A 19345-nucleotide genomic window follows, 5' to 3' on the forward strand; every position below is an offset into this window, starting at 1 on the left:
TCCTCAAGCAGAGTTCATGGACGCACTGGCAATTCCATGGAACTTTCGGCTGCCCTACATGTACCCTTCAGTGTCACTCCTGCCCAGGGTACTACGGAAGTTCAAGCAAGAAATTGGAATACTACCTCTAGTCGCTCCAGCGTGGCCGAGACGGCATTGGTTCTCAGACCTGCAGGGTCCTCTTCTACTTCCTCAATGCCCAGACCTGCTTGTTCAGTGCCTTTCAATGCCCAGACCTGGCCAGACTGGCTTTGACGGCGTGGCTCTTGAAGCTTCACTCCTGCTGGTCAAAAGATTCTCTGAGGCGGTTATCCAAACTATGCTATGGGCCCACAAACCTGCTTCTGCACGGATTTATTATAGAGTCTGGAATTCTTACTTCACCTGGTGTGCTGCTAAGAATTACGATGCTTACAAGTTTAGTACTCCCAGAATTCTGGCGTTTTGCAACAAGGCCTGGAATTAGGACTTCGTCTGGCGTCCCTTAAGGTTCACATATCTGCCTTGTCAGTGTGGTATCAGAGAAAAATTGTGTCTATACCTGACGTTCATACATTCACTCAGAGTGTATTACAGATTCAACCTCCCTATGTCCCTACTGTGGCTCCATAGGATCTGTCTGTTGTCCTGAACGCCCTGCAAGAGTCTCCATTTGAACCTCTTGAGACAGTGACCTTAAATGGATCAACCGCCAAGGTCCTGTTTTTACTGGCTATTGCCTCTGCTAGAAGGGTATTGGACTTAGGAGCGTTGTGCTGTCGTCCACCCTTTCTGATATTTAATCGTGACCAGGCAGTTTTTAGAACTCGCCCAGGTTATTTGCCTAAGGTGGTGTCTTCTTTTCACCTTAACCAAGAGATTGTGGTTCTGGCTTCAACTCTTCTGGATTGTCCTCCAAATAAAGGTCTTGGGATGTGGTACGGGCTCTCCGTATCTACATGGATAGGACTACCTCTATCAGGAGGTCCGATACCTTGTTTGTACTTTTTGGTTTTCACAAACGTGGCTGGCCTGCAAATAAGCAAACCATGGCCAGATGGATTAGAATGGTGATTGCACAAGCCTATGCACAGACTGGACTCCAAGCTCCTGCTGCTATCAAAGCCCTTTCTACTCAGCGTTGGACCTTCTTGGGTGGCCCACCGTGGTGCGTCCGCTGAACAATTGTGCAAGGTGGCTCCGTGGTCCTCAGTGAACACGTTCATTAGGTTTTATGCCTTTGATACTTCCGCCTCCCAGGATGCTTCCTTTGGACACCGGGTTCTTGTGCCTGCTACATTGCGTCCCCTCCCATGAGGAACTGCTTTATGACATACCCAATGCATTCCCTGTGGAATCCCAGTGTACCCCGCTGCAGAAAAGGAGATTTATGGTAGACTTACCATGGTTAAATCTCTTTCTGCGATGTACACTGGGTTCCACAGGGTGCCCACCCTAATGCACTTAGCTTCTTTGGGTTTGTAGGGCTTTATCCATTAGAACCACATTTTCACGACAGGAGAAGGGACTATGTGACTAACATCTACCGTCTCTTTTACCTGCTACTGCATTGGACTGGTTAAACGAAACTGAGCTCGTGCTTGGAGGCGGGATTATGGAGAAGGCGGTGCAGTGCATCCTGGGAACAGTCAAAGCTTTAGCCTGTTGGTGCCTCGGATTAAGATCCAACTCTACAGCCCAATGTATTCCCTGTGGAACCCAGTGTACCTCGCAGAAAGAGATTTAACCATGGTATGTCTACCATAAATCTCCTTATATAACCACTTGGAGCACTTTGTGTAGTGTGGATGCAGTTGTTGGTAATTAGCACACAAGTGTCCCGTGTTTATGAGTGAGGAGGTCTGGATGGATATTGTGGTTCAGCAACGTCACTGGCTGATGAGGCTTCCTGCTCTGTGATGCTGGCTAGGGAATGTTACCCAGCAAAGTCTGCATTATGGGGGGATATCCATTGGTGATGTGCTATCTGCATGTCCCTGTGGCAGGGGCTATGACATGTGCTGATAATGAGGTTGTGATATTATAAGCCAGTGTTGTATCTGTTCCGTGAGTGTATTTATTTGTTGTTTGTGCATTTGTAATGTGGTCAAAGGTGTTTTTTTTTTATGGATGCGCTACTTTTGTGTAAAAAAAAAAAAACGGGATGATAGCGCGATTAATAACTGGTGGTCTTCAATTAAAGCCCTTTTTTTCCAGGAGAAATGTTGCGTTATCAGGCGATTGCCCATGGGTTCAGGGATAAGTCCCCGATCCTATGTGTTGTCAAGGCTCTGTGGGCTATATCGTTGATTATGTGTAGCATAATCCCCGATAAGCGCTGTGTATCTGACTACGTGATTCCCCCGGGGGATTATTTAAGTGGTAAAGTACCACGGGTAATTGAATAGCACCTAAAGTTTGCAGGTTTAAATTAATTTGCTAAACCTCTTTGTTAATAATAGTAAGATGGTGGTGTAGTGGTTAGCATTGCTGTCTCACAGCACTGAAGTCATGAGTTCAATTCCTGAACTGTGTGGAGTTTGTTTGTGTTTACACAATTACTCCAAAAATCATACTGGTAGGTTAATTGGCTTCTGTTAACAAATTGTCCCTTGTGTGTACGTGTGGTAGGGAATATAGAGTGTAAGCTCCCCTGGTGGGCCTGATGTGAATGTCTAAATATTCTCTGTACAGTGTAATATGTAGGCGCTATATAAAGATCTGTGAATAATAATAATACAGCTATTTTATCTCCAGTAGATGGCGGCACAAGCAGGAATGCCTTGGAGGGAGATCTCTTCTTATATGCAGATACTAAAACAGAAGATAACATCACACAGGATTCTCCAGGAGACAGCGCTGTTATGCTAAATATACATCCAGTACCTCACAGCGCAGATATATCATCCAATCCCTCTAATCGCGAGGACTGTTCTGATGATAACTCAGCTTTTGTTACACATAGTGCAGCTCATACACCTGATAATATATTTCCCTGTTCCGAGTGTGGGAAATGTTTCACACGGAAATCACATCTTATTAGACATCAAAGAAGTCACACAGGTGAGAAGCCATTTCCATGCTCTGAGTGTGGGAAATATTTTAAACAGAAATCAGATCTTGTTAGACATCAGAGACGTCACACAGGTGAGAATCCATTTCCATGCTCTGAGTGTGGGAAATGTTTTACACTGAAATCAGAGCTGGTTAGACATCAGAGACGTCACACAGGTGAGAATCCATTTCCATGCTCTGAGTGTGGGAAATGTTTTACACTGAAATCATATCTTGTGAGACATCAGAGAAGTCACACAGGTGAGAAGCCATTTCCATGCTCTGAGTGTGGGAAATGTTTTACACTTAAATCATATCTTGTGAGACATCAGAGAAGTCACACAGGTGAGAATCCATATCCATGCTCTGACTGTGGGAAATGTTTTACACAGAAATCACATCTTGTTAGACATCAGAGAAGTCACACAGGTGAGAAGCCATTTCCATGCTCTGAGTGTGGGAAATATTTTAAACAGAAATCAGATCTTGTTAGACATCAGAGAAGTCACACAGGTGAGAAGCCATTTCCATGCTCTGAGTGTGGGAAATGTTTTTCACTGAAATATCTTATTATACATCAGAGAAATCACACAGGTGATCGACCATATCCATGCTCTGACTGTGGGAAATCTTTTACACAGAAATCGCATCTTGTTAGACATGAGAAAATTCACACATGTGAGAAACCATTTTCATGCTCTGAGTGTGGGAAATGTTTTACACGTAAATCACATCTTGTTACGCATCAGATTTCACACAGGAGAAGCATTACTATGAGTTGATACAGGGTTGAAGCAACACTCCTGTCACACACTATTTTAACACTTTATGTTATCCTTCCACAGATAATTGGAATGTGTGTCATTAATATACGATGACTAGATCACCCCAGCAAAACTTTTAGTAATTTCTCCTATAGATTTTTCTATATATTTCCTATATATGTAATTTAGACAAGATGTTGCCAGCACTCTCCACAGTAATACCAGACCACATAGCTGTTATTTATGGGCTAGATGTTACCAGCACTCACCACAGTAATACCAGACCACATAGCTGTTATGTATGGGCTAGATGTTACCAGCACTCTCCACAGTAATACCAGGCCACATAGCTGTTATGTATGGGTTACATTGTATGGATTTCAGTCACACAGATAAACGATAAAACACATTATCATCTTGTAAAAACATTTTATTCTGGAAACGTATGGGTAGAATCCAGCAATTGCTGTTCTGGAATGGTGGAGAAATGGTGAAGCACGAACCACAAAGTATTTCCTGGAGGTTAGAAAAAAAACTATTTACTTTCTTTTCACTTTTTTGCAATTTATTGAAACCTAATTATTTTGTCAAAAAGCAAGCTAATTATATTTTCTGGGGGTAAAAATATTGTGTGGGTCTCTACATCAGCACCTAATGAGCTGGCTACTTAGCTTCTATAAAAACTATTCCCCTCTAATCCCTCCTAACTCAGTGCTGAAGGAGAAGGTATCTCCCCTGTTCTCCATAGATGTACAGGTTGGGTATGTGTGTCAGTGCTGAAGGAGCAGGTATCTCCCCTCTTCTCCATAGATGCCCAGGTTGGGTATGTGTGTCAGTGCGGTGTCTCTCCTTACTGGTCACAGGCTCTCTAAAGAGCAGATACTGGTGGCTGAGAAGGCGCTGTTTTCACACAGTTCCGGACAGATTCTGAGGTTTCAGAAGCAGGGATGAAGGCGGGAGGCACTGCGGTAACATCCCCAGGAGTGAGGGACAAGCCGGGTGCCCACACTCTGCCAGCAGCACATGAAAGATGCTAGCAGGAAGTGCATCTTAGTCCTCTTTATCACCCTAACAAAAGGGTAATTGGTACGGGCAGACATGGTCAACGTCCACCCTAGTATAGAGGGTAACACACTAAGATAGGTCATCTGACCAGCTGGAACAACACTGCCAGAGCTGCATTAACCTACAGCCACCCACACTGGATATGCCCAATCTCATCTGATCTTGGAAACTATGCAGTGTTGGGCCTGGTTAGTACTTGGATGGGAGAACACCTGGGAAAACCATGTGCAAATACTTTTGACTAATGGGATCATTGTAGGCTACTTGATCAGAGGTATGTGCGAGAAGCATTGTGGATGTTAGGAAGGTTCCTAAATCTACTCTGTCATTAATGCATGAGAGAAGAACGTTCACTGCAGGAATGCACCTCACCCTGGAAACCCCCCTCCCCCAGCCCCCCAAACTGCACCCCAGGGACCAGAGAGTGGTAACCAGGGAGCTGCAAACAGGGGTCTTCCCATGCATACCATTGCACATGAGTTCCACATGGCCACTAATGTGCCGGTTTCCACAAGAACACTTCGTAGGGAGGCCCATGCAACTCTAATCACAAAGAAGAATGCAGCCCAGCACTTATGATGGTGGTAAGACTGCAAAAACTGGACAATGGAACAATGGCGGCGAGTGTTATAGGGCGATGATCACAGTTTCCACTTTTCAGATCAGATGGACGTGTTTGAGTTTGGTGACTGCCAGGAGAAGGTCTGATACCAGAGTGTACAGTACCTGCAGTAAATCATGGAGGTGGTGGTGTTACGCTGTGGGGCTGTGTCAGCTGGTTTGGCATGGGTCCACTAGTTTCCAAGAAGTAAAGAAAGAGATACGCCCGGGCACTATTATTTTCGCTAATTAGCCAATAATATAATGATAAATCAAGCAGCAAAATATTACCCTCCTATATGCTTGTGAATATATATTCTATATACTGGCTACATGACCTGTATATAACAAACTGAAAAAAAAACAAAATTTTTTGAGAGTTTTGCGCTAGTTGTAAAAACACTCTGGAGTCTGATATCTGAATAAACCATCCACACTAGATGTTATACCTCATACTGTACGTTCTTTTATTTATCAATGGCATGAATATTCATTATAAAAATATCACATGAACAACCGCTTATTCACAATACCAATAAAAGCAGACCTATAAGAAACATCACACATATATAACATACTGACCCTTGGTCCTAAATGAACTTTCCTACTAAAGGTGGATTTTGTATATTAGCTCTTATAAGACACTTCCACGGGATTATACACAGTCCTTGTGTTGATAAACTTCCAGAAAATAACTGGTTAAATCACAATGTCCTGATGCATTTGCTTTCTTTCCTTTGTATATTCAATGGAGTTATCATGGCATGACGCACCTGGGGTCTGTATTGGATTCCAGGCTTCAGAGAGTTTTTCTACCTCTGAACAAAATATCCACAATACAGACAAGGATTCAGGAGCTACTGCAGAATTGAAGGGAATCCATTCACGCAGCAATGTGAGTGATAGGATCAATGGTGTCCACATTCAATATGGTGGAGTATGCTCCATTCCACTCCAGGCCTCTACAACATCTGATCCTTTCCAAATGGAATGGTTTTCTTCAGACAATAAAAACACAGACTATGGTCCTTCCTCTGGAAGTAAGGAGGTCATTATCCTGGTGGCTATAAACATCCCATCTGGACAAAGGGAGACCCTTTTGTATATATTGGGCAGTTCTGACAATGGATGCCAGTCTTCAGGGTGGGGGAGCAGTGTCAGGAAGAAGTTGCTTCCAGGGGCAGTGGACCAAGGCAGAAAGTGGCCTGCCGCACACAGTAACATAGAACACAGTAACATAAGGGGTAATTCAGAGTTGATCGCAGCAGTTAATTTGTTAGCAGTTGGGAAAAACCATGGGGGTCATTCCGAGTTGTTCGCTCATTGTAGATTTTTGCAACCGAGCGATTAGGTGGAAAATGCGCATGGGCATGGTACACAGCGCGCCTGCGCCAAGTTATTTAACACAAAACTTTGATATTTTACTCACGGCATAACAAAGCTTTTCCATCGCTCTGCTGATCGTAGTGTGATTGACAGGAAGTGGGTGTTTCTGGGCGGAAGCGGACCGTTTTATGGGAGTGTGCGGACAAACGCAGGCGTGCCAGCAGAAAATGCAGGAGTGTCTGGAGAAACGGGGGAGTGGCTGGACGAATGCTGGGCGTGTTTGTGACGTCAAACCAGGAACGAAAAGGACTGAGCTGATCGCAATGGAGGAGTAAGTCTGGAGCTACTCAGAAACTGCGGGGAAATCGGTACGAGAAAATTTGCTAAGGTTTCGTTAGCAAATCTGCTAAGCTAAGATACACTCCCAGTAGGCGGCGGCTTAGTGTGTGCAATGCTGCTAAATATGCTACACAATAACATAGTACACAGTAATATAGTGCACAGTAACATAGGCCCTCATTCCGAGTTGATCGCTTGCTAGCTGCTTTTAGTTCCTGATTTGACGTCACAAACACGCCCAGCGTTCTCCCAGCCACGCCTGCGTTTCTACTGGCACACCTGAGTTTACATCTGTGACGCCTGCGTTTTTCCCAACACTCCCCAAAAACGGGCAGTTTCCACCCAGAAACACCCACTTCCTGTATCACTCTGTGGCGTTTACAGCGACTGAAAAGCTTAGTTCGGACATGAGTAAAAGTACTAAGAATGTAGTAAAAGATGGCCGCGCGTGCGCATTGCGGCCCATACGCATGCGCAGAAATGCCGATTTTTGCCTTAGTAGCAGAAATGCAAAAATCGGCATCTAGCGATCAACTCGGAATGACCCCCGAAACACAGTGACATAGTAACATAGGGGGTAATTCCAAGTTGACTGCAGCAGGAAATTTTTTTAGCAGTTGGGCAAAACCATGTGCACTGCAGGGGGGCAGATATAACATTTGCAGAGAGAATTAGATTTGGGTGTGAAGGAGTGGGTGCTAGAATGGGAGCCACCCAGCTTAAAGATGGCTGTCCAGTTAGCCGACAAGTATGTGGCAATTCGGCCACAGGGGCAGAAGCGCCCAGCCAGCAGCCAACTCCTAAAGACTACCACCAGGGGGACACCACTCTTCAGCTCATCACCCCCCAAAGCAAGCATCTTTCAACCCGGGTGCTCTTGGCCAGCAACCGCAACCCCGGTGGCCCTGCAAATGATCAGAGATCATCGGTGCCGTGACTGGAGAAGTGCTACGGCTCCACTTCCCGTCAGTCTGATGGAGTGTAGCGAGAAACAGGTGCACTCTGCGGAGAGAGTCACCTGTATGACCAAACAGCCCCTACACAATATGTGGAGGCATCTGCAGCCGGTCTGCGTGGGACCCCTGCAGGGGGAAGGCCTAAGAGACTCTGGGGCCTCAATAACTGTTGTGAGCCCCCACCTTATAGATCCTTATAGATCCTGCTGCAGTATTGCAGGGTCGCACTGCCAAGGTCACCCTGGCAGATGGAACAGAGAAAGAGGTTTCCATGGCAAGAGTCTACCTGGACTGGGGAGCTGGACCAGAGTTGCGAGAAGTTGGCCGTCACTGATGGTCTCCCAACTGATGTGGTCCTAGGAAATTATCTGGGTGGTGTCAGGTCCGGGTGTTTTTGTGAATCCGTTAACCCGGGACCAACCACAGGTGTAGGTGCTGGGGTATGAAGAAAGCAGGGAGGACGAAGAAAGTTCCGTTTAATATATTTATTAAAAATAACAATTCAGTAAAGAGTTAAATGACAAGTTGTTAATCATCATATTATACTGAAGTATTGCAGGAATGGCAGAAATAATATGCAGGATAAATCTCAAAGACAAATAAAAGAAATGTTCATGGTACTGTATATAAAACAAGCTGATGAATAAATGTTGAATTGTCCAAATATAAACAAGCTTTGATGCTGAACTGCAGAATGTGTTTAACTGGTTAATGCAGACATGAAGAAATAACTGTAAGGATTTGCAATGAAGTTTTGAGAGTTAACTGAGAAGCTGTGAAGAATTATCCTTGTAATGGTAACATAGAAAATAAAAGTACTGAATTGGGTTACTTGCGGGTTCCGGAGATCACTGTGAAAACTGTAGCAGATGACAAGGTGGTGAATGGGTTAAATGCAGAGTAGAACAAATGAACAGCTGAGGGTAATGGAATCCTCCAAACTTTGTATGGTTGAAAGCAGACAGACAAGGTAACCTCATGCAGGACTCTGGGAATCCAACTATTTCCAGTAGGTGTGCAATTAACTGACAGCACAGCGGAGAGCCGGTGGATCTTTAGCAGTGAAGGCTACAGACGGACCTCTGGGAACGGAGGCGATATCTGGACCACGGGAATCACACAGGAATGCACGGAGAGAGCTCAGAGCTAGAGCACAGCGTTGATACAACAAAGCACTGGCCCAGAGTAACATAATCCCAGCCTACTTAAAGGCAGCACACGCACGGGATTGGCTTACACCTGCCCACAGGTGTTTTCACAAGTGCTCTGTATTACCTATTTGGTCTCCAACATGGCCACCTCCTATACAGCAGACACACCGCAGTGCCTTAGGCCATTTGGTCCCCGCACTCCCAGTTCCCAGACTCTGCATTACCTGTGCCACTGATCACGCCGCGTCCCCACACGGGCGCACAGCACTGCGAGCAACCGCACTGGCAACGGATGAACCCCAGAACCCGCAGAGGTGAGAGACCGGTTCGTGACAGGTGGTGGGATCGTCACCACATGTGCTGGCGCCATTCCCCGGAGTCAAGTTCCACAACCACCGTTGACATCAGCTACTCCAGCACAGCACAGCCCAGAGGAAAAGATTACAGCTGCTAGACAACTGCCAGCACAGCCAAGCACAGCATCAACCAGCCCAGAGGAAAAGATTACAGCGGCTAGATCGGTACATCGACCCCGCATGCCTTTTGCCTCTGTTATGCCTACGTCGCCTAGCAACGCAGAGGATGTTGGTTCCAGCTTGTTTGATCCTGTGGGGGTGCCCAATGATGCTCCTGACCCAAGTGGTTTGCCAACTCCGGCGGTGAGTATGAGAAACCACACTGACTTTTCCGTGACTGACCCCTACCAGACTGACCTTAGTAGTCCCCACCTAGATCCCCCTGTAGAGTGTCAAAATTTAGGAGATATTGAGGGCCCCAAGCCGGAGTTTAGGGAGGCTCAACTCTCTGACCCATCCCTGAAAGGCATGAGGCGCCACTCTGGCAGCGGCCTTGACAGGGTTGGGGCAGGAAGTTTGACCTGGCGGGAAGGGTTAAGGTACAGGGTAGACAGGAAAGTGGGAGGGGATGGACCAGATAGGGAACGTGTCCAGCTGGTCCCCCCAGGGAACTTTCCTGCACAACCTGTGTCGGTTGCCAGCGAAACCCCTTTGGACAGCCACTCAGAGATAGACCGTACCCTGAAGTGCCTGACACAGAGCTTACCCTGGTCTGGAATGTCAGATTACGCCTAGACCAACTGTAAGGCTGGTGCCATGCGTTGGCAGATAGGGCACTCCAGCGGTTGTGTAGTCTCTGGGCCTCTGGCCTTAGGAGAACCATTACAGCAAGTTGCTGTGGACATAGCAGGTCCCATGCCTGTGCGCAGTAGATCGGGGAAGACATGCAGCGTCCCTGTAGTGGATGCCACACACGATCCAGAGGCTGGTGCTCTGGCCGCCATCACTGTGGCACAGGTAGTGGATGAGGAGGAAAGAGCAGACCTAGGTGACAGGGTAGGTTTCCCAAGTCATAGGTCGACAGAGGAGGATTGGAGTGCAGGTCTGACAGTTAGGGCAGACCGTTGCCAGATAGGGATGACGGAGGTGCAGTGCCTGGGGCACCATGTGGGAGGAGATAGGGGTAGGCCCAACGCAGAGGCAACCAAAGGCTGTCCCCGGCCCACATCACCCAGACTGGTACTGACCTTAGAACCTGTAAGGCCCTACCGACACGTTGTCACCGACTTTAGTTCTGTAGTGAACCCCCTTACAGAGATGACTAGGAAGGGCATTCCCAAGTCAGTAGACATTGCACCCGCTTGTGAGTTGGCATTCCAGTCATTGGAGGAGGCTCTGGTACCCGCTCCAGTGCTGATGGTGCACATTCTTGACCTGGATGTTGTGGTACAAACTACTGTGCCACTGCACGGACTGGGAGCAGTACTGAGCCAGAAAGAGCCATATGGGCAGGAGCACCCTGTGGCCTGTTTGAGCAGAATACTGCTATGGTGGGAGGTGGGGCATGCCACAATTGGGACACCTTGGGTGGCACTTGTGTGTACACTGGACCAGTTTTTACTCTGCTTGTGTAACTGGCCCCCTACAGTGGTGACTTTCCACCCACCTGTTTGGTGTCTGCAACCTACCTTGGGGAAATCGGACAGACTTTTGTGGTGGAGCCTTGAACTTGCACTTCAGGTGGACTACTTGAACATTGTGCACCCACGAAGAGAGGCCCACTGCACTATGGATGAACTTTCTAGGCCAGAGCCTACACCCCCAGGTAGCGTCCTCTTCAACCCAAGAGACTGCGGGACCAGGAGTCAAATCGTTGGGACATGGCTCCCTGGTTTCCCGCTTGAATTGGGTTGGAGGAGTGTGGCCGGACAGCCCTGGTGGCCACATGGACAATGGCAGCCGTGGCACTGAAGGGGATAACCCCTAGTGCCCGGCGCCATTAGGAGGACAGTGGGCGCTTGATGCCACTTTTAAACTGTGCACTGGCGATAGGCGCCATCTTTAAATGTATTGTGGGTGCTAGGCTCTGGGTATTTAAAAATATGTTTAATACTGTGTTTTCACCATGGTATATTTAATGCTCTAGGCACAGTTGTAGGATTGCACATTTACAATGCAGCAAATGCCAGCACTTAGAAGGAATGTGTAAGCTGTGTTGATTTTAAAATGCATTTACGTTTGAGGATAAATGGCCTTGGAAGCGTCTCACCTAGGAATTGAGATGCTGATGTCCCTGGCACCTGGAAAGGGGTCTGTGGACAAGCCATTTCTTTGAGATTGAGATGTGTCGGCACATACAGAGCAGAACTGTGGTTCCAAACGCCACGGCAGGTTAGGAGTTTGGTAGTGGCATCATAAACCCGCCCACGGCGCAGTGGGTGGAGTCAGTAACAGGCAGTTACCGACGTTAAGCGGGAATCCCCTATGTTGTCAAGTACCGAATTACCTAAACATCCATTCTGTGTACTGGGGACAAGACGCGAAAGCGGTGAGGGCTTTCGTACTGGACCGTCCGGTCACAATTACAGATTGACAAAGGCAACACATGGCTTGACACCTGTTGTCCAGATTTGTGGAGAAATAATTCCACACCAAAGAGGTGGCTTTTTTGGTATTTTGCCCAGGCATGACAATGGCCTTTCTCATCCCATGGACAACAACTGTCTCCACTGGTGTCTTATTCAAACCAACCACATCACCATCAGAATCCTTATCGTCAACTTCCTCCTCAGAGCTACACCAATATCCTGCTCATCCCGGTGTACGTCTACAGTGACATCCTCAATCTCAATATCAGCAAATGGACTGGCGGTGCTCCTCCCCACACTTGCAGGGGGCGTGCAAATGGCGGTAGGAGCCTTCTTTTTCCATACAGTCTTGGGAAGGTCAGGCCTAGATATCGCAACCACGGACACACTTGGACTCTCCTTGGGGGTTTGTGATACCTCTGAACGCATAGTTGTTTTTTTCTTGTACTTTAACAAGCTTCATTTTTTTTTATATTTTTCGAGAGGGAGAAGGGCTTCCATCCTCATGAGAAGCTGAACCACCAGTCATGAACATAGGCTAAGGCCTTAGCCTTTCCTTGCCACTTCGTGTTGTGAATGGCATATTGCCAATTTTACGTTTCTCATCAGATCATTTCTTTTTTTTTTCGGATTATTTATTTTTGCTTCTTGGATTTTACATGCCGTCTATGACATTGGGCATTGGATTTAGCAGACGACATTGATGGAATTGCATCGTCAGTGTCAGCTTCAGCACTAGCCCTGGGAACTGGAAGTGGTTCCTGATCTTCCACTATTTTTTCCTCCAATTGTTGTTCTCCATTTTACAGGACAGAACCACTTTATTATTACAACACACAGGACAGCACCCCTTAACTTTCACAGGGCCCCTGTATTCTTACAGCACACAGAACAGTGCCCCTTTATTTTCACAGCACCCCTGTATTCTTACAGCATACAGGGCCAGTGTAATGTTATTTGAACAGCAACACCCCTATATTTTACAGCATTCAGGATTAGTGTGCTTTAATTTTAACAACTACACCACAGAATTTATATAGCATAGAGTGCCAGTGTACTTTTTTTTTTTTCTTTTACATCCTATGGGATACTGGGAATCCATTTAGTACCATGGGGTATAGATGGGTTCACTTGGAGCCATGGGCACTATAGAAGTTTGATAACGTGTGCTGGCTCCTCCCTTTGTGCCCCTCCTACCAGACTCAGTTTAGAAAATGTGCCCGACGAAGCCAGTCACATCTCTGGACGCTCCTGAAGAGTTTTCTGTATTTATCTTAAAAGTTTGCTATTTTCAGGCAGGACTGGATGGCACCAGCTTGCATGCTTCATGGGACTTAGGGGGGAGGGGACGGCCCAATCCCACTAAGCAGTGGCAAAACTACCGTCAGTGCAAGCAGTGCCTTGCACTGGGGCCCGCCACTGTCCAGGGGCCCAAAGCCAGCGCGGCAAGTAATGAGTCAAACTAACTCTTTACATGCTGCTGTCCACCGCCCACTGAGGAGCAGAGCGCTGCACCACAGGGGGGGATGAGGAGGGAGGTGGAGGAGGGAGCCGCAGCAGCGCAGTGTAATTGGTGCACATCCCAGCATTCACAGCAGCAGAGGACAGCCTATGGTGAAGGAGAAGGACAGCAGCAGCAGCGCCTCCACCAATTATACTGCGCTGCTGAAGCTCCCTTCTCCACCTCCCTCCTCCTCCTTTTCCCCTGCCCGGGATCATCATCCACCATCAAGCTGCACCGAGGAGCCTGACTGCCAGCAGAGACAGTAAGTATAATCTTTTGTTTGTTTCTTTCTTTCTGTCTGTCTGTCTGTCTATCTATTCTGTCTGTCTGCCACAATGTGTAAAAAGGGGGACTGGCTGCCTTAATGTGTAAAAAGGGGATGCTGTCTGCCATAATGTGTAAAAAGGGGACGCTGTCTGCTGTAATGTGTAAAAAGGGGACGCTGTCTGCCATTATGTGTAAAATAGGAGGCACTGTCTGCCGTAATGTTTAAAAAGGGGACGCTGTCTGGCGCAATGTGTGAAAAGGGGACGCTGTCTGCCGTTATGTGTAAAAAAGAGGACGCTGTCTGCCGTAATGTGTAACAAGGGGATGCTGTATGCCGTTATGTGTAAAAAAGGAGACGCTGTCTGCCGTAATGTGTAAAAAGTGGACGCTGTCTGCCATAATATGTAAAAAGGGGACTCTGTCTGCCGTAATGTGTAAAAAGGGGACGCTGTCTGCCGTTATGTGTAAAAAAGGGGACTCTGTCTGCCGTAATGTGTAAAAAGGGGACGCTGTCTGCCGTTATGTGTAAAAAAGGGGACGCTGTCTGCCGTAATGTGTAAAAAGGGGAATCTGTCCGCTGTAATGTGTAAAAGGGACTCTACCTGGTGTAGTGGTGCTACTGTGCGGCGTAATTTGAATAATGGAGACTACTGTGCACCGTTATATGAATTGATATTATTTTGTGGCCACGCCCCTATATTTTGTGCGCGCGCCTACGGCACGCACTGCCCCTGTTTACTATAGAGGGGGGTTGCTCCGATGCCGTTTCTTGCACACAGCGCTAAAATGTCTAGTTACATCACTGTTGCTAGGTAACCATTTCCCTGGCCCTAAGCATGTCCCCCTCACCAGATCCTCTCCAGGGGTGAGGGGGCGGACTTGGATGGGATGGAGTGGCCAAAGCATTTTGTCGCACCTGGGCCCACCGCTCGCTAGTTACGCCACTGCCACTAAGGTTTAATGGTCCCATTCCCCGCTGACAGGACACTAGCTCCTGAGGAAACTATTCGCAAACCCCACCACGGTGAGAGTACATTCCCGCAGCACGCCGCCACCCCTAACAGAGCCAGAAGACAGAAGAGTGGTGAGTACTAAGCCGGCGTCCTGGTTAGCAGGTCGCCGTCCATTATGGCAGAATTAGGGTACGGAGATACACGGCTTCTAACGAGGTGGACTTAGTTTCCAGACTTACTGCACAGTAAGTGTTCACAGTACCCAGACTGGCATTGCAGCTTAAAAGACACATAATGGCAGTATAAAGAAGAGCGGGAAGACTGCGCGCCATTGCAGGGGCAGGGCTTCAATATGGGGGTCATTCAGACCCGATCGCATGCTAGCTTTTGCAGCAGTGCGATCGGGTCTGAACTGCGCATGCATATGCTCCGCAATGCGCAGGCGTGTCAGCCACCGGCGGTAGAGATCGCCGGACAGCGATGGATTTAACAAAGAAAGTGATCGCACCGGCGGTTGCAAGAAGATTGACAGGAAGAGGCCATTTGTGGGTGTCAACTGACCGTTTCTGGGGAGTGTCTGGTAAAACGCAGGCGTGCCCAGCCGTTTGGAGGGAGGATTCCTGATGTCAGCTCCTGGCCGGATCATCGCAGCGGCTGAGTAAGTTCTGAGCTGTGCAGAAACACTTTTGTTTGTGCAGCTCTCTGCATAAGCGTTCACACCCCTGCACATCAACTACCCCCTCCCCCTGCAGGAGGCAACTACCTGATTGCAGCACAGCAAAAAATGCTTGTGTGTGATCAGGTCTGAATTAGGCCCTATGAGTGGATCCAGCAGCTCACAGAGGCCATTTTACCCTACTGCAGCTAACACAGATGCTAACTGCAGGGACGCGTATCTCCTCCGGAGAGCCTCCAGATTATTTCAGCGGTACCAGGGGGTCATAGCAGGGAGGAGCTTTATACTTGTCTATGATAAAGCTGATTATTTACCTTATAACATTCACTATATATTGGTAAGAGACTTAGTACGCAATTGGCGTATGGGGTACCGTAAGGGTACGTACTTAGCGTAGCAGACGCTTAGCCGTGGTTGAGACGCACGAGCGGCACGTTCGCTCGCGGCTTACGCTTGGTATCGAGCACGCTATAGGCGGCCGACTACCGTAATGCTACGCCACTAGCGTAGCGGATGCCGTGACCACGAGTGGAACACGAGCGGCGCAGACGCTCACGGGATGACACTCAGTAAACCTTGTATGGAACACACTGAGATTAAGTTTATACTGTAAACCTTACTACTGAAATACTGTTATGATATAACGTTTCTTAACCTCGTTAATATAAAAGCTGCTTGAGCGATTGAGACGCTCCGAATACCCTCAGTAATGTAATAAACACACAATACCTTGCTAAGGCTCCAAAACCTTTACTAACGAGGTTTAGTTGTGCAAAAAGGGAAAATACAGTTAACATCTTATACACTACAGACTAACATCAATATCTAACAGAATAACTACACATAAATATACAATAGCGTCTTAATCCTTAACAATAACAGTGTTAGGGTCTCCTGCCCTGTGCTGCCTCGTCGTCATGGCAACCGGGAGACAAGTGCTAGCGGAGTAACCTGAGCACAGCTGATACTCCGGTTCGGGTCTTTTGCTGTGCAGTGGTTACAGGCTCTGTGCACGGCAGGGGATCCGGTGCTGGTTTTTGTGCTCACAGTCTGTGAGGTCTGAGTGGGGCGTGGACAGCACCTGCTATATAAACCCTCTTCTCAGGTTAGGCAGATGCTGCTGAATCTTTGTTGGTTAGTCAGTTCCTGAAAGTTAGCTAGTACTGTGTAACTTTGTGTTTGTTTGTTGCTTACTGCAGGTGTCAGTTTAGTGGCAGTAAGCTGAACCAGTGCACTGCAAGTGAGGACTAGGATTGTGGAGACTCTCCTTGTGTCTATTATTCCATCTCTGACCAAGGAGTTTACTGCCACACCCGTTGGTAACCCTTTAGGGTTTTGCTGTTGCCCTTGGCAACAGCATTTCGGGTTCTCTACGTATTAAATCACAACATCTCGCTTCTTTCCATCTGAGCATTACTAATACTAGGGAGACACCCAGTTTCTAAGCCTTTGGGCTTCTCTGTTCACTTTGTGTTTATTTTGTTACTCTATCACCTTCTGTGTATGTAATGTCATATTCCCCAGTCTGTCTGTGAGTTCATTTGTTTTGCATCCCTCTCCGTTCAGACACCAGTACATTCCTGCTGGCACTGGTGTGCATAACAAACAGAGAGAGAGAGAGAGAGAGAACGTGGCAAAATACAGTCAGAGAATAAAGTGGTCACAGAGAGAAACTTACACACTGGGGAATGATTCGCTGCGCAGTCCTGGTCACCAGCTCTCGAGTTAGTCAATGATGAAAACCATTGTGGAGAGAAGACTGAGCTGGCCCAAGCTGGCTGTTCTTATATACACTGCATACAGTACACTACAAAGGGACCTATAATCTCATTGTTCATTGGACACAGGAATGTCTCCCCACATTATAACAAAAGGTCATAGGTTGGTTTGAACAGGTGGGCTGTGACTATATCGAACTGCTCAGGTGGGAGGTAATCTCAGGATTCCCGCCGCATGGATAATGAACCGCAAATACAGTAAATGTCCAGAAACTACTAATAGACATAACTATACGCAGGAGCGATTAATCTTTACCTAACCAGCACCGGATTGTTTCTAATAAAATGTTCTTTAGTTAGGCACCAAACACCACCGCTCAAACCCTGTCTGACCCTTCGTATCATGCAAAGAGGAACTCCTCTGTCCAGGGACCAGTTACGCTAAACAAACTTACAGTTATTATTAAGGGGAACATTACCTATAAAACATACTATTTGGATTTACTATGTAACGATTGATTTGCCCTCCAGACGCACACAAACTCTACCGTAAATGCACATACCATGCGCCCGAGCGCACGGCCGTGGAGGCACCGTCACGCAACTGCGAGTATGCGTACGCACGGGAGAGAATGTGCACGTGCAGCGGGCAAGCGCATGGGGTGAATATATGGCAACGTGTAGCATGATATTTTTCGACTTTGACAGTCCACCCTTTGGCAGTCATCAATAACTGCCACTTAATAAAACAGTTCAAACAGAAAAATATATGTCATCATGTAAATACCTTTTTATGATTGGGTAAAGGGAGGAGAGGAGAAGGCGGGAAAAATATGACCTAGTGAGATAGTAGAAGCGTGTGTGTATGAATTCATGTTTGAGGGGTCATGTATCATCGTGCCGTACGTGTTTTAAATCAAGCTTCGAGGTATTGCGAAGTATACATTTGAATCCTTCTTATCCCGTATTAAGGGTCTGTGGATGGGCTGTCAAACTTTACCGAGCTCTTTTCGGATTTTGGTTGCAACAAATGGGGGAGCACATTTAGTTGATGATACATGAATGGGGGGAACATGTGAATGCTGATATATGTGTCTATATTCCCTGTCGACTATGTGTGTCATTACCTGAAGGTTGTAGAAATGAGGATAAGAAGCAATTGTTATAAATGCAGTCATAAACTATGTGAGTTTAGTATGCATTCGCCGATTGAGGTCTTGTCTGGTGTCTTGTCTTGATGTACATGTTGTCTGATGTCTCTCGATGCTTTTGCTATAAATGGCGACAAAAGCTTTCTCCAATGTCCATAAGATTACAGTCTCTAAAGTATTGGGGCTTTCGTAAAAATTTAAAGTCACTAGGGATATTGGGGGGGTCGGTGACATAGTTCATCAATGGTCTGTATAAAAGAGGTTGTCAAATTCTTCTTCCAAGCGGATGTCTTTGTACCTTGGAGGAAAACAAAGGAGAAACGGGTGAAAGAAACGGACCGTGGAATCACATTTTCATCACAACATTGTCTCTATCGTTGGGTCATAAATCAAATTTGTTGTTGTTATTACAGTGTCCTCGCTCCTCAGACTCATTACTCTGGTATTACCTTTACACTTCGTTAAAATCCGAATGCATCTAAATATCAGACCAACCAATATGACGACTCCCAGAATACACAAGAGAAATTTCCCTACATCCATGATAATACCTTGGGCCCATTCTCCTAAACCAGAGAACCAATTTCGTGGGTTCAACCATGACACCCAACTGGTCAGCTCATTACCCACAGCAGCGAGAGTGAGATTATGTCTCCTTTGGAACTCCCACTTCAATTGTAAAATGTCATCCATCTTTTGGTCTATGACCTCGGCTGGGTCCTCAGTGCTGTTTGTAATATACGTGCAGCACTTTATTCTATATTGAGTTGCTAGGGTAACACAATACCCGCCTGTCACAGCTGTGAGGTAATTGAGAATCATCCTATGCTGAACCAGTTCTGTTTTGTAGGCTTGTAACTCTCTCCCAGTATACCTGAATGTGTCGTCATACATTTCGGTGATATTGTCTAATAAATTTGCAAGCGCAGATATATATCTATAGTTTAACACTCCTCTG

General features: G+C 46.8%; 1 protein-coding gene across 1 annotated transcript in view; it reads left to right on the forward strand.

The window, feature by feature from the left end:
* LOC134984098 (oocyte zinc finger protein XlCOF6-like) overlaps window positions 1–5830 on the forward strand; it is a 108138-nt gene extending 102308 nt beyond the window's left edge. The window contains exon 8 of the mRNA XM_063949730.1: window positions 2737–5830. Coding sequence (XP_063805800.1) covers window positions 2737–3815 — 1079 coding nt within the window. The 3' untranslated portion in view covers window positions 3816–5830. The remainder of the gene's footprint in view (window positions 1–2736) is intronic.
* The last annotated feature ends 13515 nt before the right edge of the window (window positions 5831–19345 follow it).

The sequence above is a fragment of the Pseudophryne corroboree genome (genome assembly GCF_028390025.1).
Source record: "Pseudophryne corroboree isolate aPseCor3 chromosome 3 unlocalized genomic scaffold, aPseCor3.hap2 SUPER_3_unloc_35, whole genome shotgun sequence".
Lineage (NCBI taxonomy): Eukaryota > Metazoa > Chordata > Amphibia > Anura > Myobatrachidae > Pseudophryne > Pseudophryne corroboree.